The sequence below is a fragment of the Falco punctatus genome, assembly GCF_963210335.1.
Source record: "Falco punctatus genome assembly, chromosome: 9".
Lineage (NCBI taxonomy): Eukaryota > Metazoa > Chordata > Aves > Falconiformes > Falconidae > Falco > Falco punctatus.
The window spans coordinates 50595358-50619347 of record NC_137589.1 but is presented as its reverse complement, the minus strand read 5'-3'; the positions used below and the strand labels follow the sequence as shown (position 1 = coordinate 50619347).

The following is a 23990-nucleotide window of genomic DNA, read 5'->3' as shown; positions in this document are numbered from 1 at the left end:
GACTTAGATAAAGTAAATACCTTTATTTAAAAACTTCCAATGGGAAAATTACTGTTTGATTACAAAATGTAGGTTGTAATATTTTTCAATTTCAAATTTCTGGGGAGAAAATGTTTGCTTTCCTGTTTTAATATACTGTCCATAAGATAGCCTGAGTACTAAACTTCATATAGATGTGATTTTAATTGATCCTTTGTCTCCATCAGGACTGGATGCTCCAAGAGATTTAAGTGCCACTGAGGTTCAGTCAGAAACAGCTGTGTTGACTTGGAGGCCTCCTCGTGCTCCTGTCACTGGTTATCTCCTGATCTACGAGTCCGTTGATGGCAGAGTCAAGGTAGAGCACTTGTAACAAATCCAGAAGGGCTGTGCCTCAGAACTGGGCAGCAGAGATGCTCTGAAGCATCCAGCAATGGAACAGAATCATACGCCTTAAGATAAACACGGTAAAATACAAAGTGCCTGTTTCAGTGCCTGCTTGAACACAAATGCATTCCAAACCTGAGTAAGTACTTTCCTATATCACAGCCTGAAACAAGCTCAATTGCAGCCAGAATTTCAGCCGTCATCTCTCCACAATATGGATAAAAGCACAAGCAGCCGTTTTCCCTCATTCCAAAAACCTGTACCATGGGATAAACTCACACACCTCAAAAAATGGGATTCCCCTTTCCAAACTCGGGAGAACGCACCCCTCTGCAAGGGAGGTGTCTAAGGCAGGATGGATCTCCTTGGAAAGTGCCTCTTGCTCCCCAATAATTTTATTATGTTCCTAAATAACTAGATAACACTGGTTGCTTAAATGAGGTAAATCCCAGCAAAAATTGCAAATAATTTTGGATGTCCAGCCTGCTACATCAGAAAGGGTTTTGAGTTTCAAGAAGGTGAATTCCCTAAGCATACTGAAAACCAGTCCTTTAAAGTTACAGAAAAGCAGCCTTTGGAAGACTGCAGTATATTTCCTTGTCCTAAAGGGTGATTATTCTTGATTTTTTATGAGTTTCACAAACAAATCTATACAATGGGTATGTTTAGGGCATGTAAACTTTTATGCTAACTTGCTTTTAAATCACACAATTTATACATTATGATGGTAAACATTCATTTCCAGGCAACTTTTCTCGAACTTCTAAAGGAAGTTTGCTTAATAAAAATCTTAGAGGAATAGAAGTTTTGTATTAAATAATTTAGATCGTTAAAAATACCATAAATAATTACCACAAAAAAATAATGTGACAAACTAAAACAAATAACAGTTCTGGTCATTATGATTTGCTCACTGAGGTTTACCTGTATTATTTCTCCTCCCCATAGGAAGTCATCCTAAACCCCGAGACAACTTCTTACAGCCTCACAGAGCTGAGCCCATCTACTCAGTACACGGTGAAACTCCAGGCGCTGAGCGGATCCCTGAAGAGCAAAACAATCCAGACTCTTTTCACCACAAGTAAGGCCTTTAGAGCACACGCACAGCTGAAGGAACATATAAGTTACTGCTCTCAGGGCAGAGCAGGCACAGATCTCATAGAAGATTTTTACTCCAACTGTCAGTATGTGCTTCATTTTGCTTGTAGTGTCAGTGCAAAAGTCCCTGTTCCCCCTGAGCTGCAGTGTCACCTGCTTTCACCAGACTGGCAGGATGAAATTATTTTCTTTATATCCATCCACATTACGTCTCTAGTCCTCTCTCTGATGAAACATCCTATCTTTCCCACTTAAAATTTGGAAAGGAACATTGCTCTTTAAAATCCCAGCTGACACCCTAATTGACCTCTGTATTGATGCATAGCAAGTGCTTAAAACAAATCAGCATTTGAAGTTGAAATGAAGCAAACCACATACACACACATACACAAACCAGTTCAGTGGTCCAAGGAGATGCATTTCTGGACAGGCTGTTTTCTACTCTTTCTGAGATCAGTTTTCAAAAAGCCACACAGCATTGGTTCCAGCTCTAAGAGGAAAGCTCTCCAGTGAGCAGAATGCAAGAGTAGATTGGGTTCTCTGAAGGTCACTTCACAGCTGACGTTAAAAGAAAAAGTTGTTCAGTACTAACTGTGAAACCTCACCTGTTGTTTGTCTCACTTTCCGTGGTTTCCAGCCTTTTAGAACCAGCAGGACCTTCAGCCGTTCCCATTGTCCCTTCTGTCACTTGGACCGTCAGCCCAAGGGCTCACAGAAGCGCTGATGAAAGCGACACATCCCCGACCCTGCTCACAGTCACTCCTTGTGCAGAGCAGGATAAACTCTACCACCAGGCAACAAACCACAACCAGAAATTGGAGAAGAATTAAACCTGGGTGTATTTAAGCAACAGCTGGGAAACTGACCGCAAGCAGGGACTTAACCGGGTGCCTTTGCCCATACGAACAGGGTGTCAGCCGCGTTCAGGCAGATGCTTAAGCCTGGCCTCAACTCGAAACATGCATTTGTGTGCTGTTAAGTGAGAGGGAGAGAGCTACTTTCCTCCGAATCCAGGAGCTGATGCAAATTCTGTAGCTGAGGCAGCGGCAGGGATGGCCAGCACACTGGAAAGGGAGCAACAACCACCCCGCGAACAGCCACGGTTCAAACTCTCCAACAGGCACACCTAGAACTTCACTTAGTTGGACCATTGACTGAAAAGTTAATAGCCTGAGTGAATTTAAAAAGTAAAAAGAAAAGCTGTTTAGGGGGTTAGAAATTGTTCTGACTGGAATGATGCTATTAGCTTGTTAGAAAGAAATGCTTAATGTCATTTCCCTGTAGTTTCAACTGTTAGTGTTTGCTTTGTTTTTTAAAAGTTTTATAACATATTTAATATTGTACTTGCTAGCAAAATACTACCAGTCTTTTTATTTTTCATTGTAATCCTGTCTTTGTATTTCCCTCTCCTTTTTCTATGACATTATCAGGGTTTGGTAGGTTTGGTTTTACCCAAAAGTTGCTGTGAACACAGCTCATGCCATTTCAGTATTTAGCTGGCGGATGCATTCCCATCATAGCAGGGAGTAGTTAGGCGGCATTCACAGCACTTAAAAAGTGTAGACAGATGTGCAAAAGCATATTCAAAAGAAAAATTTACATCATCTGCTGTTTACTGTGAATCTTCTACATGTAGGATAGCAATTACAACCCCGTTCCTGTGCTATGTACTTGGCTGTGCCATTGACCCCAAACAGATTTTCATGAGTCATCTATATTCAACAAATTCCTTGTAACTGCTGATTTCTTAAGGACTTTTTTCTCTTTTTGTGTGTGTGCAGCTGGTCTTCTCTATCCTTACCCCAAAGACTGCTCCCAGGCTCTCCTGAATGGAGAAACCACCTCTGGGATCTACACAATTTACTTGAACGGGGACAAGGCTCAGCCTCTGCAAGTCTTCTGCGACATGGGCGAGGACGGCGGCGGCTGGATTGTGAGTAAGGGGGAGAGCCCCCCACCACCCTTACGTGTATCTGCCTGTACTAAGGGCAGGGATAGCACATCCCATCCCTGTTCACCTACAGCATCCCTTGTAGTGCTCTCTTATCAGCGTAGGGATGACTTGTCTGTAAATTTGGGGAATTTTATCTCAGGTAGGACACCTAGGTGCCTAGAACAAGCTTACCAGCTCTTTCTGGAGGTGGAGGGGGGAGCTGGAGGAGAGGAGAGAGACCATCCAAAGGATGGGTCACATCAGTGGTTTCAGCACCTAGGAAAAGCACTGATCTCTCTCCATTGGCTATAGGGGATGCTGAAATTACCATCTTAGATCAGATACACACCTTCTAATTAGCTAATTAGGTGAGAGGAGGGTGGACTGACTATTTGGGTGGGAAAGACAGTGAAGGAGATTTAATCACAGGCCAGAAAAATCAGGTGTGCAGCAGCCATGGGGCATGGTGGTAAGCCCGGCAAGGGACACATCCCACCTGGACAACAAATGAATGGCAATAAACCCACCAGCTCTCTGCACTGACAGCCTCGAATCTGGACATGCCAGAGGGACCCAGGGCACAGAAAGAAAAGAAGGAGCTGGAGAAATGCATGGCTAGGGGACTGAGGGATGTAGAAAGTCTTGGCTGAGAAATGGAGAAGTGCAAGAGGCTGTTAAAAAAGCAGAGAGCATCGTGCAGGGAATGAGCCTGGGAACCCAACAGAGAAACTAGACACTCCAAGCCAGCAGGGAGCATTCAGCAGTCGTGGTACAACCCAGCAGCTGCTCCGGGTGGTAAAGGCAGGGCAGCAGTGATGCCAGGCTCTGCGTTTGGCAAAGCCACATCGCTAGTGCCCTTTCTGCCCAAGGCACTCTGTCGGTGACGCTGCTTGTGGCCATGGTTGTAGGTGTTCCTGAGGCGTCAAAACGGAAAGGAGGATTTCTACAAGAACTGGAAGACTTATGTGGCTGGGTTTGGAGATCCTCAGGATGAATTCTGGATAGGTAAGTGTCAAGAATTTGTCTTTCTTAAAAAGAAAAGATGAACGCAGCCCAAAAGATTAGGAGCCTCTTGGAAGCCTCCGCTTAGCTGGCAAGGATATTTGTAAAGGGGACGGTAACCTGGCTGAGGGAGGCTGAGGAGAGCATGTGAGGGAGACTGGAACTGCCAGGTCCAAGCGAGTCCCCACAGCTGCAGGTCACAGCTGTCACATTTCTTGGGTCACCAAACATAGCATACCAGTGCTCACCAGGGCTCCATAGAGAGTCAAAAGGCAGCCTGAGAAGCAACAGCAAACCTTCTGCCTGTACTTCCAGAACACCCGCAGCAACACAGGCGTATGACTGAAAGAAGCAAAGTGGGGAAAAGAGAAGGAAAAAGCAAATTTTTTCAAAGATTGTGCTACATTTTATTTGGTTGTAAAATGAAAGGCAGCGATGATCACACAGCACAACTTTGATTGCTTTTCCCAACGGGCTACCTTGTGCCGTGGTTTGAAGGGAAGAGGTCTCCCAGCCAGCCTGGGTTTAGCTGTTTGCTGTTGTGCTAACAGCTGAAACAGCTCACTTCCCTCACCAGTCTGTATGCCCTGCTGTATCTATACAGGCCAGTATGACCCTCTTTATGGGATAATGTGACGGTAGAGAAATAAACACGGGGAGACAAATGAATTGTTCATTTACATCCACAGGCCTGGAGAACCTCCACAAAATCACTTCTCAGGGCCAGTACGAGCTGCGTGTGGATCTGCGGGACAAAGGTGAGACAGCTTATGCTGTCTATGACAGGTTCAGCGTTGGAGACTCAAAGAGCAGATACCGGCTAAGAGTGGATGGGTACAGTGGCACAGCAGGTGAGATGAAAGCTTTTTTTTTGCTTCTGATTTGCAGTTTCCTCCCAGTTGACTCAAGATAACTGTGAATGTTGCAGATCAGTGTCACAGCAGGTACCTCTTGTACGTTAGGTGTTTGAAAATATAAACATATCAATATATTTTATGTTTCCATTCTAAATCTTCCAATCATTTAGGTGCCACATTTTATGGCATGCTTATGACAGAATATAAACAAGTGTATTAAACAACCATATAACTCATTTGGCTGATGCTTGGCTGTCATTTATACAGCTAAGAATAGCTTGGCACAGCCTCGTGTCTTCTCAGCCGAATATGCGGCAAAGTCCTGCTATAACATGATTTTTAATTTTGCTGAACAAATCATCTGCCTTTTGTAATTACACTGGGGCAAACCCTGCAGCACTTAGTGAGTCCTCATCAGGGCTTCACAGGATTAAAAGATAAATCCAGCTCCAGAGGATGTCTTGAAAAGAGATTTTGCTGCTAGGTGCATAAAAAGAGACCACAGAGATGTGTATGTACGGACTCTGCCCTGTGACCATCACATGAACTTTATGCACAGCCTATAGGGTTACAGACAAAGAATATGCAGCAATAGTAGAATTAATGTCTATTTGAGGCAAACGCACTGGTGCAGAGCAGTAGTAGCTGCTATAGTTAGTAGGATTCAATCCTACTACTACCTTTTCCTAAGCATTCAGGCTGAGGATTAATGGATGGAGCAACGTAGAGATAGTAAGGCATGAATGGGAGCGCTGCCTCAGGCGTACACCCAAGGCTGGTCCTCTTGCACCCACCTGTAAATGGGCACCCGGCCCCTGGGAGTGGGAGGTCAGTGCTAGGCAGCCGTCTCTCTGTCTGTGTTTCCAGCTAAAGAAGATGGGTGGCTTTACTGCATGGGCCAGGGAAGTGTGGAGACTCCTTTGGTCTTGATTCACTCCTTGTGGAGGTCTCTGGACCTGCTTTGTTCACACTGCCTTCTGTACAGGGCCAAGATCCAGCTTTCAGCACAAAATGCAGAAAAATTGAGCTGCATAAAAATACACTTAATAAATTGGGGATTAGAGACCACCTGGGAAAATATTTTTACTTGCTTCCAACAATAAAAATTGTCACTTCCTTCTGTATTAAAACAAGTCAATTTTTAAAAACATAGATACACAGTCAGGCTTCACAGATGGTGCATGGCATGGTCCAAACATTTTCTGTAGAACGGTCACTCCTATGTGATTTAAACCAGGCAAATCACTGACCTTGCTCTTTCTTTTGTCTCCCCCATTCAGGTGACTCCATGACATACCATAACGGAAGGTCCTTCTCCACCTTTGACAAGGACAACGATTCTGCCATCACCAACTGTGCTTTGTCATACAAGGGTGCCTTCTGGTACAAGAATTGTCACCGAGTAAATCTGATGGGCAGATACGGTGACAACAGCCACAGTCAGGTGAGTTTGGCGTTTGAAGGCTTCCATAATGCATGAGAAGAAGGGGAGTTGGAATTATGGGTCTGTCTGGTGGTTCAGCTACCCGGACATAAGAGCACCAGCCAAGCCCACCCTCCAGACCAAAGGATCATAGGGAAAGATATGGACAGTTGCTCACAAAACAAGAATTTAATGTCAGCTGGTGAAAATTTCATCGTTTTGTATGATTTTCCAAAGGAATATCCCAAGCGTGCAGGGAACAATTGTAGTTTTCAACATGTGAAGCAAACCATCATGGCATGAAAGCCAGGCGGGGTGACAGCTCCAGGGGAAATCGTGTGGGTTTGCTCGTACAGGTCGCGCGTGCCAGCACCCCATGCCCCGTGCCTCCCCAAGCCCTGCTCCTTTGCCGTGCTCTGTTCTCAAGTTACAAACCAGCCCGACATCTGAAACAAAAGCAGTGAAAGCTGACAAAAGGAAAAGGGAATGTGTGACCTCCCACACTTCATCTTTGTCTTTGCAGGGTGTTAACTGGTTCCACTGGAAGGGCCACGAATATTCCATCCAGTTTGCAGAGATGAAGCTGAGACCCTCCAGTTTCCGAAATCTGGAAGGCAGGCGAAAGCGAGCGTAAAGCCTGAGTGGTGGCGAAGGGGCTATGGGCAGGGTGATGGGGGGGAGGGAAATAGAGTGGGGGTGTGGGGAGAACCTCTGGCATCACTGGGGTGGTGGGATGTGAGGAGCTGGTAGTCGTACCAAAGCATCGGTGACCCGTGGCCCGACAGAGGCTTCTGCAGCAGCCCAAACAATAAGCCTTAAGCGTCCCAGTGTTTTCAGCAGAGCAGCTCCAGCTGCCCACCAGTAATGTCCTCCACACCAAAGACAACGATCTCAAGGGTTGTATGTTGTTTCATTAATTTTTGTTTTCTCAGAAAGCCTCTGGGACAAGGTTCTTCCACAGTTTGACTATCTTTTGGGTAGCCCGGGGTAAGGGAGGGAGAACAGTTTTGTACATTGGTAGTTTGTTCTAGAACCAGCCATATTTTACACACAGAAATGTGTATGATTAATTATCATTATCATTATTATTATTATTATTAGCTATAATTGAAATTCATTGGTCGTCGGAAAGCCTTTTTATATATATATATCAAGTACCACAGAGAAGGAGGGGATGGGAAGGGGAAAGCAGTATGTTTTAAACTTAAACATAAGATTAATATTATTAATATAATGAAAAAGTAATAATAATAATGATAATAATAATAAGCTAAGTTTTTTGTCATTTTTAAGAGAACCATGCTTTCGGAAACACAGCAGGACAGTGTCTGATTGTAAATTTTTTTTTTATAAATAAAAGCACAATTACTTTAAAATAAATTTCTACCTTTTTTCATACATGTTGAGTTTGTGCATGTCCAGGGTATGTTACCTTAGATGGGGAAGCAAAAGAAAGGCTGAGAATGATTAGGCTGCTGAGCCCATACGAACACTGTTCCTTGTGTCAGTGACTGGCTGTAAGTATTCTGCTGGGTCTGTAACAGTGAAATGCCCCTAAGGATCTGGTTTCTTTTAGAACATATTTCTTTTTCTTTTTTCTCCTGCCCAAAAGCTTCCTACATGTTTTTTCTAAGTGTTACTGACCAGCGCTTGCTCCATCTAGGTGGGAATAACTAACAGAAGAATACAAATACAGAGTTGTTGTTAGGTACCATGGGCAACTTTGAACACTTGTGTAAATAAAGGGCTCTCTTTTTTAATATGAATGAAACCTATGTGTAGTTCCTCTGTATCATACTCTTCAGCTGAAGGCAATAAAAGATCTTTTGTTTTAATCCAGTCTCTCTGCCCTGTTTGAAGGCTGTACTTTTCAAACAAGACAAGTGTTTCTGTCTCCTCCTTGGTGCTCGCTGGAAGTGGCTGGGAAAGAAGATACTTTCAGTCAGAGTGGATGTGATCAGCTCTGAGTAAGACTTACCATGAAGTGCTAGTTCCTGGGTAAGGTTGGATATTGTTGATTTGAAACAGGGTGTAAAAAGTGTGTGTGCATTGGAAACATCACTGAAAAGCTTCCAAATCAGGAGGGAGGAAAGGAAGGAAGGAGAGCATTACTTGTCTTCACCCTCAGGCCCCACCTTCCTAATTTTTTTTCCTTTTACAATTGTCATTATTTTTTATTGTAATCCTTTGATTATTGCATTTCTGAGCTTTAGCTGAGCGTTAGCCCTCGGGAATGGTTATGTCCCAGGGCTGTCTTGTTCATGGTCTTGACTGAAACTTCGGCATCGCCACAGAGGGGAGAGCCTGGTGGGGCGCCCCAGTGCTAGGGTGTGCACTGGGACCAGCTTTACTGGGAGAGAGCCCCAGGACACAGCAATAGCTGAATGGGGACACAGAAGGTGCTGCAGACAAGAGCATCAAAATCTGTGTGCTATGCTTTGCTAGTAATCCGTCTCAGCAACTACAACTCAGAAATGTCTAATTTCTGTGGATACCTGTAATTCATCTCCCAGGAACCATCTCAAACAGCCACAGCTACCTATGGCTAGGCAGACTTTAGGACCACAGACTAAGAGAATGCAGGGATGGTGCAGAGGATTTACCGTCTGGGAACAGGCAATGCCTGGCTGGGGAAGTGGGAGACATTCCTAACAAAATTAGTAAAAACTATCGGAGGTCTTCTCTTCATGCAGTTTCTATTCCAGCATCTCCTGGCATCGCTGCCCACTCCCCTCATCTGCTTTAAGCCCAGGTACCGGCAGATGGCACACGGAATCCGTCTGTCCTGGGCTATGCCTGCCCTGTGGCAGAGCTTGGAAATCCTGCAGGTACCCAGCATCGGTCCAGGTGCTGCCATTCTTCACTGCTGTCTTCTCCAGCACTCCGAGCTTCCTAGCTGGTGGTGGTGCCTCAGCAGCAGTGGTCTTGGTTAGGAAAACTAACTGCATGGAGTAAAGCATCACCCTGTGGCCACACAGCAGGAACTTCACAAGGGCAGCTGTGGGGAAAAGTTTATTTTGGGCTTGCAGAAACTAGGTCGCAGCAAAAGCACATGTCAAAGAGGAACTTCCTTCATCAACGTTATTCCATGTACCTTTAATTTCTTTCTCTCCCACCCTTGCCCCTCAGTTGAAGTTATACTAGTGAATCCTGTATGTTTTGCACAGGGATCACAAGCCTCTTTTGACCTTCCGGAGTGCTAGCAAGGATGTGAGCTGCAGCACTCTATTCAATTTATTCTCTAATTAATAGCCCCTCTTTGGTGTTTGTCAGAGCAAATGATTGGCAGTATAAAAGACAGCAAATCCAATAATGAAGAAATATGCTCTACTCTCAAGATGCTTTTCAAGTTATTAGGAAATGGCACTAAATCTGTATAACTGGGGACTTGAAAGATCTTGCAGTCTGTTTGCAGACATTCAGAGAAAGAAATGACATTTATGAAATTATTTTCTCATTTCTAGGAACATCCCAAAGCTGTCTGTATCTGGTTGTGATGTCATTTAGCTTGGCAGATCCAAAGAGGGCTGCTGAAGACGGGCTCATATTTGTACCTCACTCCAGAAATGACACAAACACTGCACAGCAGAAAGATGATCTTGCCTGTAATTACTCACTGACAGATGCCCTGCCTGGTATTTTTCATCATTACTACTGTGAGAGAGAAACTGGCAAATCCTTGAAGGAACACATGCCAAAGCACCCTTCAGAGCTGACATGGGCTTGATTTGGTACCAAGCAGCTCTGCTGCGGGCCACTGTCAGGGATATTCGCTTTCTGCTATTTCTCTCCCCCCTTTCCTGGTTGTCATTTGTGAGATGAGCTTTAAAACACCCCCAGTTCTGAAATTTATTTATAAACCTGACAAGGGCAGACCAAATTGCTGTCTGGTTAGTTTGTCAACTTAAAAAACCATAAACCACCTTAGTGCTGGTGTTAACAGTTAACACAATGAAGCAGTTTAGGAGCCTCACAGGGGGCAGGAGAGGAAGGGCTTCAGGAATATTTAGACAGCAAGATCCAAGGTCTCAAAGGCACTGAAGGAGGTGTTTGGGGAAATGAGTGGGATCTATGGCGTTGTTTGTATCCATAAGGGGTATTTTTAAGATGTGTAGATGGAAAGCATCTTTTCCAGTGCCACTGTACCTATTCTGCCTCCTTCAGTCAATGTGTGCGCCCAGCCCTGCAGACACCTCGATTCATCCTGCAGTCCTAGCAAGATCTCAGACTGGGATTTAAGTACGGGTGAGGTGAGCGCTTCAAGCCAGCTGGGCAAATACAGCTGGACAGATAATTTTTGGGGACTGAGGCTTAAGTTGATGGCAGCTTTTAGGTTATTAAATCCTCTGGCTTTTTGTAGGACTTGGACTGCTAAATGATGGGTTTTTTCTGAATCCAGGCATGAGTTTTTAGCCACACTGACAGAGTGGCTAGAGCACTCCAGTTTGATGTGGGAGATGATAGATACTTCAGATTCCTCCATCTGCCTCAACCAGAGTGAGACCTTGATGTCGGCCCAGTTTGACCCCAGGAGAGCACCCTCCTCTGCTGCACCATCTCTGAGTTCAGCTGCCTTACCTCTTCTCCTGATGCTCTTCCATTCTGTTCATTGATCAAGGGAATTGATCTCACTTGTTGCTGGGCTAAATATAACCACAAAACCAGAGCATCTTGCCTGAGCCAACATTAGTGAATAAGTAGCCCAAACTATTGCAGTGATTTATAACAGAAGACACCTTCTATTTCCCGTCTTTCCTGTACAAGGATGTCACTTCAACAAAATTACAAAAATTACATACAAATAACTTCATTCAAAATTACAGAAAAGTTTTACTTGCTTTGCTTTAAGAGGAGTTGGGCGTAACTGGGGGTTGAAGAGCGTGTAAAACTAGGAATCTGAGTATAGAGTGATCCAGTGGCTGCCCCGGCTACCCATTTGGTCTCAGTCTTCACTACCTGAATCCAACACTGCAGCCTTGGTAAACCTTCTCACAGCTGCCACATTAACTCTGAGGGCTGTCACACGCTGCAGGAACAGTACTTTTTTTCTTCTTTTTTTTTACCCCCTCTTCTTCTTGTTCTTCTTAGCATTCTTGGTGCTTAACCTAATGAACCTTCTCTGTCAGACCTTGATTAGCAGCAGGGAAAGCTGAACAGAGATGTTTAGCCATCATCAATAAGCAGCAGCTTGATCCTCCACCCAGAAAATGTCAAGGTGGTGGCATTAGCCTGATAGGCACCTTGCCACGTCGTACTTCTGCCTTCCAGGAATGTGGACAAGATGACACAGACCTATGGAATACAGCTGGGATTGCTGAGACGATGCTTGGCTGGTTGCTGTTCTTCTCTGCAATTCATCAGGAGCTACAGGCAGACTGGAAGTAATACGAGGCACCTTCATATAACTTTACAAATATAGGATCTGGACAAAACAATCAGGCAAAATCATAAAACGTATTTTATGGGGAGTGGGGGGGGGGAATCTATGTAAAAATAAAAACAAAACAGAAGACATGAACCCTTCAGCAGCTTTAGAGCTCCAGGTGGGGATATCCCCTGTTCAGGATTACCTTACCATTTTCTTTGAAAAAAATCTGCTCAGAAACCCTCTTGACTGTAGTCTTTGTTCATATGCCTTTTTCTTGGGTATTTCCCGGGACCCTCACCAGGTAAAGAAATCTCAGCCTGTCATGCCGCAGCAGTTTTGTGTGGGTACAACATATGTTTTTCTGGCTAAACAAGGTGCGGTTTGTCACCAGGAGACTGCAAACAAATATCAGCAAAAGCTGCACATATGATCTTTGTTCTTGAAAGGCTGACAGCCTCGCTGTAAAGGAACACACCTTCATCAGACCTTCAGTCTAGAGAATAACATGACATCTTTGCTGTGAAGAAGCAGCTGGTTTAGGTGAGAGAGACAGTTCTCATTAAAAAAAAAAAAAAAAAAAGAAAAAAAAAAAAAAGAATAAAAAGATGATGTAAGAACAGTTCTGGTTTTCTGGGTCATTCTTACCTGCTCACAAGCTTTTTCTGGCTCCAGCCCAAGAAGTTTAGGAGTAGCAACACAACCCTGATGACTCTACAGTGAAGAGGTTTTCACTTGACTAGCAACCTTGGTGAGGAATTTCCACAGAGCTGAGAATGAGTCTCCATCCGGGCTTGTATCAATCATGTTCCTTCTGCAAAATGAATCAGTCCTATTTCATTTTGCAGTGTAAACGACATCCCAAGTGGAGGATGGAGCAGGAAAATATAAGCACATGCAATCATTTCAACACATCTGCAATTTAAAGGAAGGTTTTCTGGAGGTAGTAGGAGTTGGAGAAGAAAAAAAGAGGAGGTTATTGCATTATAGTCAAACAAAGAGGGTGATGTTCTCCCAAGTTTACAATCTCTGTCTGTCTCTCAACCCTTCTACTCCTACATTTAGTCACATGCACACTGAAAAACCCACTTGAGTTTTAGTCACTTTTAAAGTGTGGGGAACTCATGGTCTCATTGAGATGATATCTGAAGTGTTACTCACTTGTGCCCTTTTAAGTTACATTGAAGATACATTTTTTTCGGGTAAAAATCCCGCTTCAGGACGTCTGAAACCGCAAAAGTTTGGGCTGAGCTTTTCAAAGGGACCTTGCAACACAGGAGGTCCAAGTCCCATTCCTTAGTGCTGGTGTTTTGCTTCTCCAACTTGGCTTCTCAGAAGACTGCAGAGAGGGATGGAGGAGATGGACTTCAAACGGCAGCCCTGGCTGTGCCGTAGGGACAGGAGCTTGCAGGCTGCCTCCCCCTGCCTGGGTCCCCCACTGCAGCCCCCAGGAGTCAGCCTCAAACTGCCCAGCCTCTGGATAAGCAAGGAACCTCTGAAGCCCATGCACCGTGTGCAGAACAACCTCTGGTCACAGCCTGTTAATGGTTGAGAGGGTTTTTTTTTGGTGTGCAACATGCAACGTAAATAATAGCTGCTGTTATTCACAAGCTCAGGACTCCCCGTGCTTGGATTGCCACAGGGAAAAACTCAGGCCTTGTGTGCCTCCCACCTGCCATGATCTGGCAAAACCACTTCAAAGGTGTCTCTGCAAGATAGCGTCTCTGCCTGAAACCACCGAGGAGCCATGGGTAACGATGAAGTCAAAGGGCCTGGTGACTTCACTCGTTCACCTCTTTGTCAGGTACTTTCCTCAGAGGAAATCATTCAGCTTCCTGTGTTTTTACTGTAAATTATATGCTGCAAAGAGGAAAGAGAGAAAAAGACAAAGATAGATTGACAGATTAGGAGGGAAAAAACCAACACACGGATGGTTTCAGTACAGACAACCCCTTTCACTGCCGCTGTTGTGGCTCCTTTTGCTTCAGGCATCCCCCTTCTTTATAGTTGTGCAGAAAAGGTTAAAACCAGGAGCTAACCTGAAATTTTGGCCACTGCTTAAACTGAAACTACTTTCAGGACTCCATGTGCTCATTTCCTCCCCGCCCTTCCCCTGCCTCTTTACTTTTACTTTACTTTAGTGCCTTGTCCTTCTATTTCCGTAGCTGGCAAAGAAAGAGAAGAAGAGAAATAATGTGAAAAGGGCTGTTTCTTGCCCAAGTGGAAGGAAAAATTCTTGGCTATGTCACCAATGGGCACAACCATTCAGATTTATTCTCCAAGATAATTTCCACTTTTTCATCAAACCAATTCTAAAAGTCTTAGCTTTAGGAAGAGTTGGGACTTTTTTATTAACAAGCTGTTCTAGGTTTCCAGGTAAATAGGATGCTGCTTGCAGAGAAGATACTTAGCCAAAACAAAAAAAAATAAACAAACCTATCTTCCCTAGAAAAACGTTTTGAAGGGAAATTTTGAAGTAGTCCCCACAGAGGTGTTTCAAGTCCCTTATGACAGAGCCAAGAAGTGTAACTGGCTGAGATAAACAAAAAAAAAAAAAAAAAAGAAAAAAAAATTGTGTGGGGTTTTTGTGACCCAAGTGCAGAACCCAGCACTGAGCCTTGTTGAACCTCATACAAGTGGCCTCGGCCCATCAGCCCAACCTGCCCAGGTCCCGCGGCAGCCCCCTACCCTCCAGCAGGTCAGTGCTCCCCCCCACTTGGTGTTATCCACGAACACTTACTGATGGTGCACTTGGTTCACTCATCCAGATCACTGATAAAGGTACTGAACAGGACTGGCCCCAGCGCTGAGCCCTGGGGAACACCATGTGTGAGCGGTGCCAGCAGGATGTCACTCCATTCCCCACCGCTCTGGGGCTAAAGAGGGAGAGTACACATGAACAGCATGCACACACACAAACACATTATATTTATATATATATAAATATATATATATATAAAACATTGCAAAGCTGGGAGCATCACTGGTATAGAGGCCCTAAAATTCTACCAGCTCAGCGTAAATGTCAGCATTTCTGGCAGCTCAGCAGGCGAGCAGAAACCACTGAGGTTTCACAGGTGGCAGCAGGTACCAGGCTCTGAGCATCAGCCCTGGTGAGCTGACAGCAACTGCCTATGGCTGCTGAGTCCCACCAGCCCCACACTACATGCAAGCAGAAATCACTAACATGCCAAAACATTTTGATGGATACCCCCTTCCAATCCTCTGTTAGGGTGTGAAAAAAGCATGTTTATATTTCTTGTTATAGTGCGTTTTTAAGTAGGGGTTCTCTGTTTTCTGTAGCAATCAGTTCGTTCGCTTATGTATATGCCTCAAAGTACATTACAGAAAAAAAAGAAAAGAAAGGAAAAACCAAAGATATGACTCTATCCTAGGAGGGAATAATCCCAGATCAGACCTTGTTTCATCTGCCGAAGGCCTGAGCAGGTAATCAAAGTGTACAGCTAGCTTTAATGAGCCTAGCTGGAAACTTTTGCTTCTCCCAGGGAAGGATTTTAACAATCTGTGCCTTTAGAACTTTTCTCCTTATTGCAGTTGGGCAACTCTCATCAAACTTCCCATCTCAATAAAGCATTGATTTGGGAGGCTTTGCAAAACACTGAATTCTGGAGACGTCTGCTTTCTCCTTCTTGGCTGAGCACTGAACAAACATCACCTGATGGTGTTACCCAGGTGGATGCCCAGGGGACTTTACAGTACAGCAAAAAAGGAGACACACGGCACCTCTGGGACAACAGACCTACTTCTCATGTAAACAAGAGGCAGTAAAAAATAAGGTTATCCCCTCGACCCCATCACAAAGGCAACAGCCACCAATGGACTGCCTGGAGTTAGAATAGAGCAAGGAAGAAAATCATCGGCATGCTCAGCTGTCTGAACAGGGAGTGCCCAAATGGCGAGTGGACAACTCGTGTACACTTTGCTAGACCTGGATCTGGAGAAGAAAGAGAAGAAAGGATACACATAGCTGACAAGTGACTTTCATTCCAACTGCAAAGAAAACAACACATGATAAGAGTTTAAGGTTTCTGTAGCAAAAGATCTCTGAGCTTTGCATACGTTAGTGGCCAAAGAAACATCAGCTACTTTATTTTTTAGTTGAAGGCTGCATGATTAGCTGCAAAACGAGAACCTACTGCAGGAGCCTTGCTCCCTCCCAGGTGGTCAGAATTTCAAAGTCCTGAAGGTACAGCAGATTTTGGAGGGCTGTACTGCACTTAGCATTTCTGGAACAAAGATCCCCTTGCTAAGAGGTCATCCAGAGATTTTAAAATCCTCACTGAGAATCTTACTTTAGTCCTGAGCTTAGTCCTAAAATAGGTATGCATGTGCATACAAATTAGGAATCAGATTAAGGGTGGATATATGATAATGGCATGTGCTGTTCCTGCTAGAAAATCACTTCTGCATCAGACAAGTGGGTGTATCATGATAGTTTTAAAGTCTTGTGCATGTGTGAATATGTGTGGGTGTATGTATTTTTAATATATAAATATATATCTCCATACATATGTCTTACAGAAAGATGTTATCTCTCACCTGTAAACAGCATGGCAAGAAATGTCCCATCAGCACAAATGTATCGTGTGTGATCCTTCAGAGTTAGCAACAGCATCTAAAACCAAGAATATTCTGTGGAGTTTTACGGTTCAGTGCAAACATTTCACAGAAAGCGTCAGTGACTATTATTGTTATTTGCCAGGCAGGCCTTCCTAGAAGCTCCAATTGAGAAGATGTAGCCTTTTAGGGGGACTGTTGTGTAAACGTCTGGCACCCTGCCTGGTACTTAGCAGAGCTCCCCTCTTCTCAGAATAGGACCTTTGGAAAACGTAGGCAGCGTATCCTGAGTACCCATCCTGTAGCACACCAGGGCAGCTGTGTTCAGATGTTTTTCTACTGACAAATCAACTGAACGCCTAGGCTGGTGTGGCACCGCCACATTTCTTTGAAAAACAACCTCTCCTTCCAGGGAAGACAGCTGATGCTGGGGGTCAAAAATGTCGAAGAGGCCAGCTGGCCAAGGGTGTGCAGCAGTGGTGGGGAGTGGAGCTACCTTTGGTGGTCAGCACAGCTCACCCCCGGACAAATCGATAGAGAAGCTGGAAGGTGTTGGTGTCTGCAGTGGGCAAAGTGAAAAAAATGATAAAGGAAGGCAGGCTGTCAAAGAGGATTTTTAGCAGCCAGTGTTCATGTTAATCCTCTGACCTAGTTTCTGAAAGGCCTATATAAGGAAGAATATTCTCCACTGAGCAAGCAGCTAATAAGCAGTGCCAGCATTTAAGAGTTTGGAGTGCATCAGTTCTGAGATTCGTCTATCTCTTCCTGGAAAAAAATAAAGCACAGAAAACAAACACTTTTAACAACAACAAAAAAAAAAAATCCACCGCCCCTTCTGTTTCTAACAAAAGTTTTGCACCTTAGCAATGCTGTGAGTTGGCACCACAGCCCCAAAGACGTTGCTGTGTTTGACCACTTGTGGGTAAACTGCCAGATGGACTTCACTGGAAAGGAAAATTCCTCTCCTCAAATTACCGCAGCTTATTTTAATGAAGTTACTGCAAATATACATCCCTTTGAACCACGTGTATATGCAAGCAGCCATTAGTGCACTCTTGGCACCCTATTTTTAAGTTTCCCTGGTGGCCTCTTGCCTTTTTTAATGGTTTAAAGCTGTTGACAGCCTTAAGCCTACAACCTGTGTAGGTAGGTCCAAGTTAGGCAGAAAGGTCTCTCGTGTCAGCCAGTGCGACCACTCGTGACTTTGGGAACCTTCGTCTCCACCTTCTCCAGCCAGGCTTAGCTGCAGGACCTTGTTTTGACTCCCAGTGAGGGCTGAAGGTGCTCAGAAAATTAATATGAAGTTTATCAAGCTGGACTTCAGAAAGCAGCAAACCAAGAGATATTGTCCAAATCTGATCATTTTTGGCCAATTTTCACATCTGGCAGCTCTTCTTTCACTGCTTACATTGGTTCTAGTTGAACGTAAAGCAATAAATGGCACTGGTGTTATTTCTGATTTACTAAGTTGAAGGCTACTCAGTCAGTCCTTGTAAGAGTCATGAGATAATTTTTCACGTCATTGTCCTTTCAAGAGAAGCTTTATATGTTCTAGCTTAAGAAACATCGGTGTTTCAATGCTTCCTAACTATCCATCAAGAAAGAGGTATACCAGTGATCATACAGACGTGCCTTCCCTTCTGAGACCCCAGTGCCTTTCTCTAGGCTGAGGTACAGAAATATCAGCTCAAAACAACCTGCTCCTCAGGATGAGGATGTTTTGAAGGCCATTGGGAGAAAGTGAAAACCCATTGTGTGGTGCTGTGGTTGGGGGAAAAGAGATGGTTTGGTTCATTAATCATCTACTACCACTGATTCTATAACTTTCTTGCTTTCTTCTTAGGTGAACACTTATGGAAGAAAGCTTTCCTTATGTCTTTGCTTATATAATTGCAAAAAAAAGCATAGCCAGATAGACGTGTTCACCAGCGACACGTGGGAAGAGTGAAAAATAAGAGCTACTTACTGCCATTCTGTACTTCAAATATTTTCCTATTCTTTCTTCTTCTTACACTCATTTTTAATTCTCATAAAGAAATCTGCTAGAAAACACTTTCTATTGGAATGTCTCAAACACACCAAGAGGCAGCAGTCCCACAAGAGATCTCCTCACGCCAGGGATTTCCATGTTATCGGTTGCAAAAGCCCAAGCACAGGGGCAGAAAATGCCCAGTTCAATACGTAGAGCAAATCACTGCCAAAGCCAAAAGCATCATCACCCTCTTCCCTCGACTGCCACCACCATTGCCTCAACCATGCAAGCGCCTGCTCTTGTCCTCATCTCCCTCCTCCTCGAGGCACAGGGATCGGGATGAGCTCAGCACACAGATGGAGGCTGCCTGGCTCCTTCCTACGATGCCACTATAATAGTTTCCACTGAATGTCCCCTGTGAAATTAAAAAAAGCATCTAAAGAGTGTTGGTTGGGGTTTTTTTTTTTGCTTTTTTTTAATCTCTTTTTTCTTTTTTTTTTTTTTTATTTTTTTAATAAAATAGCGAGCCCCAGGGGAACATATGACACAATCATCTCCCTCCTCCTGTTCTTTCTGCATCATCTTGTACAACACAGACTGCCTTGTGGGAGGACCTCTGAAAGGAACTTGCCACAGGTGCTAGTAAAACTAACCACATTCTTCTTGCAGCTTCATAACCATCCACCTCACCGGTACCTTAAATCCCTTGGCGCCGCATGCTCGCCACAGCTACAAGCAAGCTCAAAGCACGTTTGCTGTCAGGGCCCAGCAGATGAGCTGACCGTGGCAGTGCTCGTTTTTTGCCCCTCGCTAAACTTTCACAACACCAACCTGTTTATTAGGTCTTTAAAGCACTTCAGCATACTTGTGGGTTTCTGTAAAGTTGCAAAACAAGAAATGTCCCCTGATTCTCAGGAAACCATACAAAACCACACCAGAAAGCTGTCAGCTTTCTTTGAAGCGTGTTCTCACTGTGCCTGCCTCTATAGGGATGGGGGGACTAAGGCAGATCAAAAGAAAAATTGACCTGGCATTAGCTGAAAGAAAAACAAACCCAAATACCTGCCTCAGCATCTTTAACAAGTAAATATTGTTTCATTTTAGCTTTTCTTCGTAATTTTGGCCAGCTTGGGTTCTCCTGCCCTTGGATGAACATCAGCTTGATGAAACATCAGCTAGGTCACCCCCTGCTGTCTTTGGTCACTGCAATGAATCAGAGCACTGTGTGAGTCAGACCAAGTAACCCCCAAGCCCACTACCCCACCTGCGAGCACGGGGGTTAAGTACAAGGTGCTTTAGGAGAGAGTATAAGTAAGAGGCAAAATATCTTAAGGGTCAGCAGAGATGCTCAGTGTTTCCCCGGGAAGGGCTGCATCCCTCTTGGCTCTGTATGCAGCATCTGGGGTGCAGCTCTGCCCCCCCACCCCCCCCCACCCCCATGGGGACAGGCAGTGAGTCCTGCTGCCTGCGCTGCTTCCTCCCAGAAAGCCGCAGCGACGCCTCCCCCTTTCACTGCGCTCGCTTTTCTTGCCTTTTGCTCCAAATCAAAGCACACCACTGGCACACAACCCCTTCCACCCGTTGTCTCCTGGGGTTTCACCAGCAGCTGCCAGGGGCTGCTCCTGGGGGCCACAGCCCTCCAGGTCCGGCTGTGCAGCCCTGCAGGGGTCATAGCAAAGAGCACACCTTGCTTTTGGTTTTCTTTATTCTTTCCCATGGTCCGAGACTTCAGGCAGCTGCTCCGCGGTGCAGCTGGGCTCTCCATTCCCCCGGACATTCAAGTGTCCCAGAGATGGAGCCCTTTCATCAAAAGTGGATGGCAGCTGAGGCACTGAGGAAAGACAGCTACCGCCAGGGCATCAGTCATGCCCTTCTGAAGAAGGTACATAAAATAAGCTAGACAAACTCCTTCCGAAAAGTGTCCATTTCTCCCCCTCGGTTGCAAAGTAAAGAGGTATGGAAGAGCACCATGAAATATTGAAGGCATAGGGGCAGCAAGCCTGAGTGAAATCCAGTTCTTTATCTAACAAGCCTAAAGGGCATCCCAGAAAACAAACCCTTCAAAACATTTAAAATAAATTAAAAGAACATTTGCTTTATACATTGCATGACTAAATTGTGGATTTCCTTGTCACAGTGCCTAACTGGACTCAAACAGGAATTAGATCATGCAGGTGAATGCCCACGATATTTTGTCTCTTGCTTATACTCTCCCCTAAAGCATCTTGTACTTAACCCCCGTGCTCGCAGGTGGGGTAGTGGGCTTGGGGGTTACTTGGTCTGACTCACACAGGGCTCTGATTCATTGCAGTGACCAAAGACAGCGGGGGGTGACCTAGCTGATGTTTCATCAAGGGGCTCTTATCTGCATCCACCAGTTGGCTCCAGAATGGTTTTGCTGTACGTATGGAGCACATCTTTCTAGCGCCTATTGCTGCTGCTCCTGGCATAAAAATAAAATTACAGCTCTTTCCTTATCCAGCTAGCATTGAAAGGGTTGTTGATCCCCTGCAGAGTCCAGAGCATAAGTGGTTGAATTCAGATTTGTCTAATAAGTATTCATCCTGTAAAAGCGAGTCCCAGGGAGGGAATTATAACTTGCAGTTTTCAGAAAATTACTATCAGGTATTTTCCTACCCTTTCATTCAGACCATGGTGGTCTGGTTTGTGCATGCTATTGAATAATAATGATTTCCTGATGACAGGAGAAGGTTGTTCATATGTGGTCTGCATTACTCAGAGAGAGATAACATATCTACAGCTATTATGGTGTGCATTGGTACCTTAATCAGCCAATTAATGGATGAGGAATAACGTCTGCATCACCTGGCTCAGGTTTGGGCAAGAACCAAACTTATCAGAAGTGTAAAAGCAACTAACCTTGGAACTGTCTCCAATCACTGTTCAATCTTGTCTAATTCCCGTGTTACAACACCTGCCAAAAGTTTTCAGCGCTTGTGGTTTTGCCTCAACCACCTGGCAAAATTCAACTCAAATTCATGAAGTGGCTCAGCCAACCCACAAGTGCCCTTTCCAATGAATCAATGATTCATTGAACCATCTTCTCCCAGCTTTAGAGCCACAGCATTTAATGGAGGACAGCTCTTTGCTCAGAGAGATGGCTATCACAACTGATTCCACTGTAGGAGTGTTGAAAGCACAGGCTGTGGGCTGTGCAGCCGGCTAGGACTATCTTCTGTGGTAACCTGAATAGTTGTGGTACCTCCTCCTCTACCTACTTGCAATTAGTGTAGCAGATTTATTGCTACTCAATGACTGCATTCAGCAAACTATTCACCAGGGTTAAACTTACCAGCCTTTGCAGTCTCCTTAGATTGGGATGTGCTCTGATTTGTAGGTCCATCATGTGCTCTGTCATTTTGCTTTCCATCTGGCTGGTTTCCCTCCCTTTACTGCTGCACGGTTAGCTGGAGGTCAAGGTAAATATTTAGATTTTAACATTATAAAAAAAAAAAAGAGAGGTAAAAAGTCTCAAAGGTGGTTATAGAAATCCCTCTTTGTGTGGAGAATCACTGTCCCAACTGCTGGTTTTAATCAGAAAAATGGTCCCCCGATCCAAGCTCACCAGAGGAGGTGCCTGACCTCTGCCTGTCTCCATCCCCAGTGGTAGTTGCCTGCAAGGCTGGGCACCTGCTCCTCGTGCCCAGCTCCCACGAAGCTTGGACAAGCTGTGACCTCAGCTGTCTCACCCCATTGCTGCTCACTCTTCTCCAAAGCGGTGAGCAGCAGTGCTGAGGCTGGGTCTTCCCCGCTCCTCCGAGCCTTGCACCACATCCTCTGCCTACATAGTGACTCACCACCAGTTGTACCATCCAGCACCTGTGCATCACCCCAGTGTCAGCTCAGGGCACACAGCCTCCGCTGTCCCCACTGCACTGCCTTTATCCCCAATCACCTCTTCTTCTCTGTTCCTCTTCAGTCCCCCAATCATATGTGCAAATATCCTGTCCGGTTCTGAACCATACCCACACCATCTCTTCATCCTTGGTTTGCCCCCACTCCCCTTGATGCTCACCCTGGGCACCCCATGGCTCTCCCTCCACTCCAGCTCACTCCTCCAGCCCTCTGCCACACTCAAGTGCTGCGTCAAGAAGGGCAGAAGCTGCTCCCCTGCCAGCAAGGCAGCCCACCTCCCGTTGTTTTAACAGAGTCACCAGCACTGCAGCAGCTCATCCATGCCGTGTGGCTGCGCTGTCAACAGCCATGGCCCTGCGCTCCTTTTCCAGCGCATTTAACAATGTTCCCAAGCAACATGTAGTGGTGGCAGAAGTAGCAAGCCCTGGCTCTAAACCATGTCATGGCAGACTTGTCTTCATGTAGAACATCCCTTCCATTCCCTTTGGACCCACAAACTGAATCTTTCAACCACCTAGTCCCTCACCTATTTTTAACTCCTTACTTCTCCCGTTCTTCCTATATTCCACCTATCTTGCCTGTCTGCTAATCCCTGACCCCTCTCCCCATGTCTTTGTGCACCAGCACCCAACCCTTATTGCACTGAGCTGTCTCGTTGGAAAGCAAAGCCAACCGATCGTTTTTCAAAGTGTTTGAAATTCATTAGATTGGCAGCAAGGGAAGTCTTCCCGAATTACTGAATAAAAGTGCTGACAGTTTGCTGTCACTGGAGAACCACTGGTCATGCAAATATTTCATCAGCAACTAGCTTTTGTATCTGGGTTGCAATGCTGCAATTTAAGAATAACTTTTATTCATAATACAAAAAAATCCTAGAAGAGTATCACAAAGAAAAAGTCCCTTTCTCCACCACTGAAGTGTAGCAAACAGAGATCAAAGGGCTTGATTTTTACCACAGTTTCAAGCTGAATAAATAGATTGAATAAATAAAACAGTGTCAAGTGGAATGTTCCAAAACAAAACATTTTTATAGAAAGATGAAATCATTCTATTTCCAAAATGATGAACTTGCATCTTTCGAGCTTATTGAAATATAAGGGTTTTTTTAATTTTCTGAAAAGTGTTATCAGAATGGCCATCTTTTCGACAAAAGGGTTTTACTCTTAATGAAACAACATTTTTGAGAGGAAGGGACTCCACTGCAATATTTCCAACTGGTTGCACGCGATTTTGGAGCTGGACTCAGAAGACCAAAGCCCTGGTGCAGAGTAGCCCTGGTGCGGGTCTGACACAGACCTGCTGTACGACTGTCACGGGTAGCGCTACCCTGAGAGTTAAGGTTGCCCTGAAGGTCATCTAAAGCCTGCACTGACCAGATGTATCCACAGTAAACCCCAAATATGCCACGGCATCCATAGGATTAAGGTTACCATGGGTTTGGTGAACCTACTGTCACATATCTACCAGCTATCTGAGATGATCCCCCATGCCTGGAGCCCACCTGGGCATGCAGAAATGCT

At 44.9% G+C, this 23990-nt stretch overlaps 1 protein-coding gene and 1 long non-coding RNA gene across 8 annotated transcripts in view; one reads left to right on the top strand and one right to left on the bottom strand.

Moving 5' to 3' along the window:
- TNC (tenascin C) overlaps positions 1 to 8514 on the top strand; it is a 114966-nt gene extending 106452 nt beyond the window's left edge. For all 7 annotated transcript variants that reach the window (XM_080402279.1, XM_080402278.1, XM_080402282.1 and 4 more), the window contains 7 exons: positions 207 to 337; positions 1315 to 1447; positions 3246 to 3397; positions 4306 to 4402; positions 5089 to 5250; positions 6537 to 6700; positions 7203 to 8514. In XM_080402279.1, coding sequence (XP_080258405.1) covers positions 207 to 337; positions 1315 to 1447; positions 3246 to 3397; positions 4306 to 4402; positions 5089 to 5250; positions 6537 to 6700; positions 7203 to 7313 — 950 coding nt within the window. In that variant the 3' untranslated portion in view covers positions 7314 to 8514. The remainder of the gene's footprint in view (positions 1 to 206; positions 338 to 1314; positions 1448 to 3245; positions 3398 to 4305; positions 4403 to 5088; positions 5251 to 6536; positions 6701 to 7202) is intronic.
- LOC308069647 lies at positions 7583 to 23782 on the bottom strand. Its single transcript, XR_013930469.1, has 2 exons — positions 14785 to 23782; positions 7583 to 13904 (listed from the first exon to the last, which is right to left on the bottom strand). It is a non-coding gene; the product is annotated as an uncharacterized lncRNA (long non-coding RNA).
- Positions 23783 to 23990: the final 208 nt, after the last annotated feature.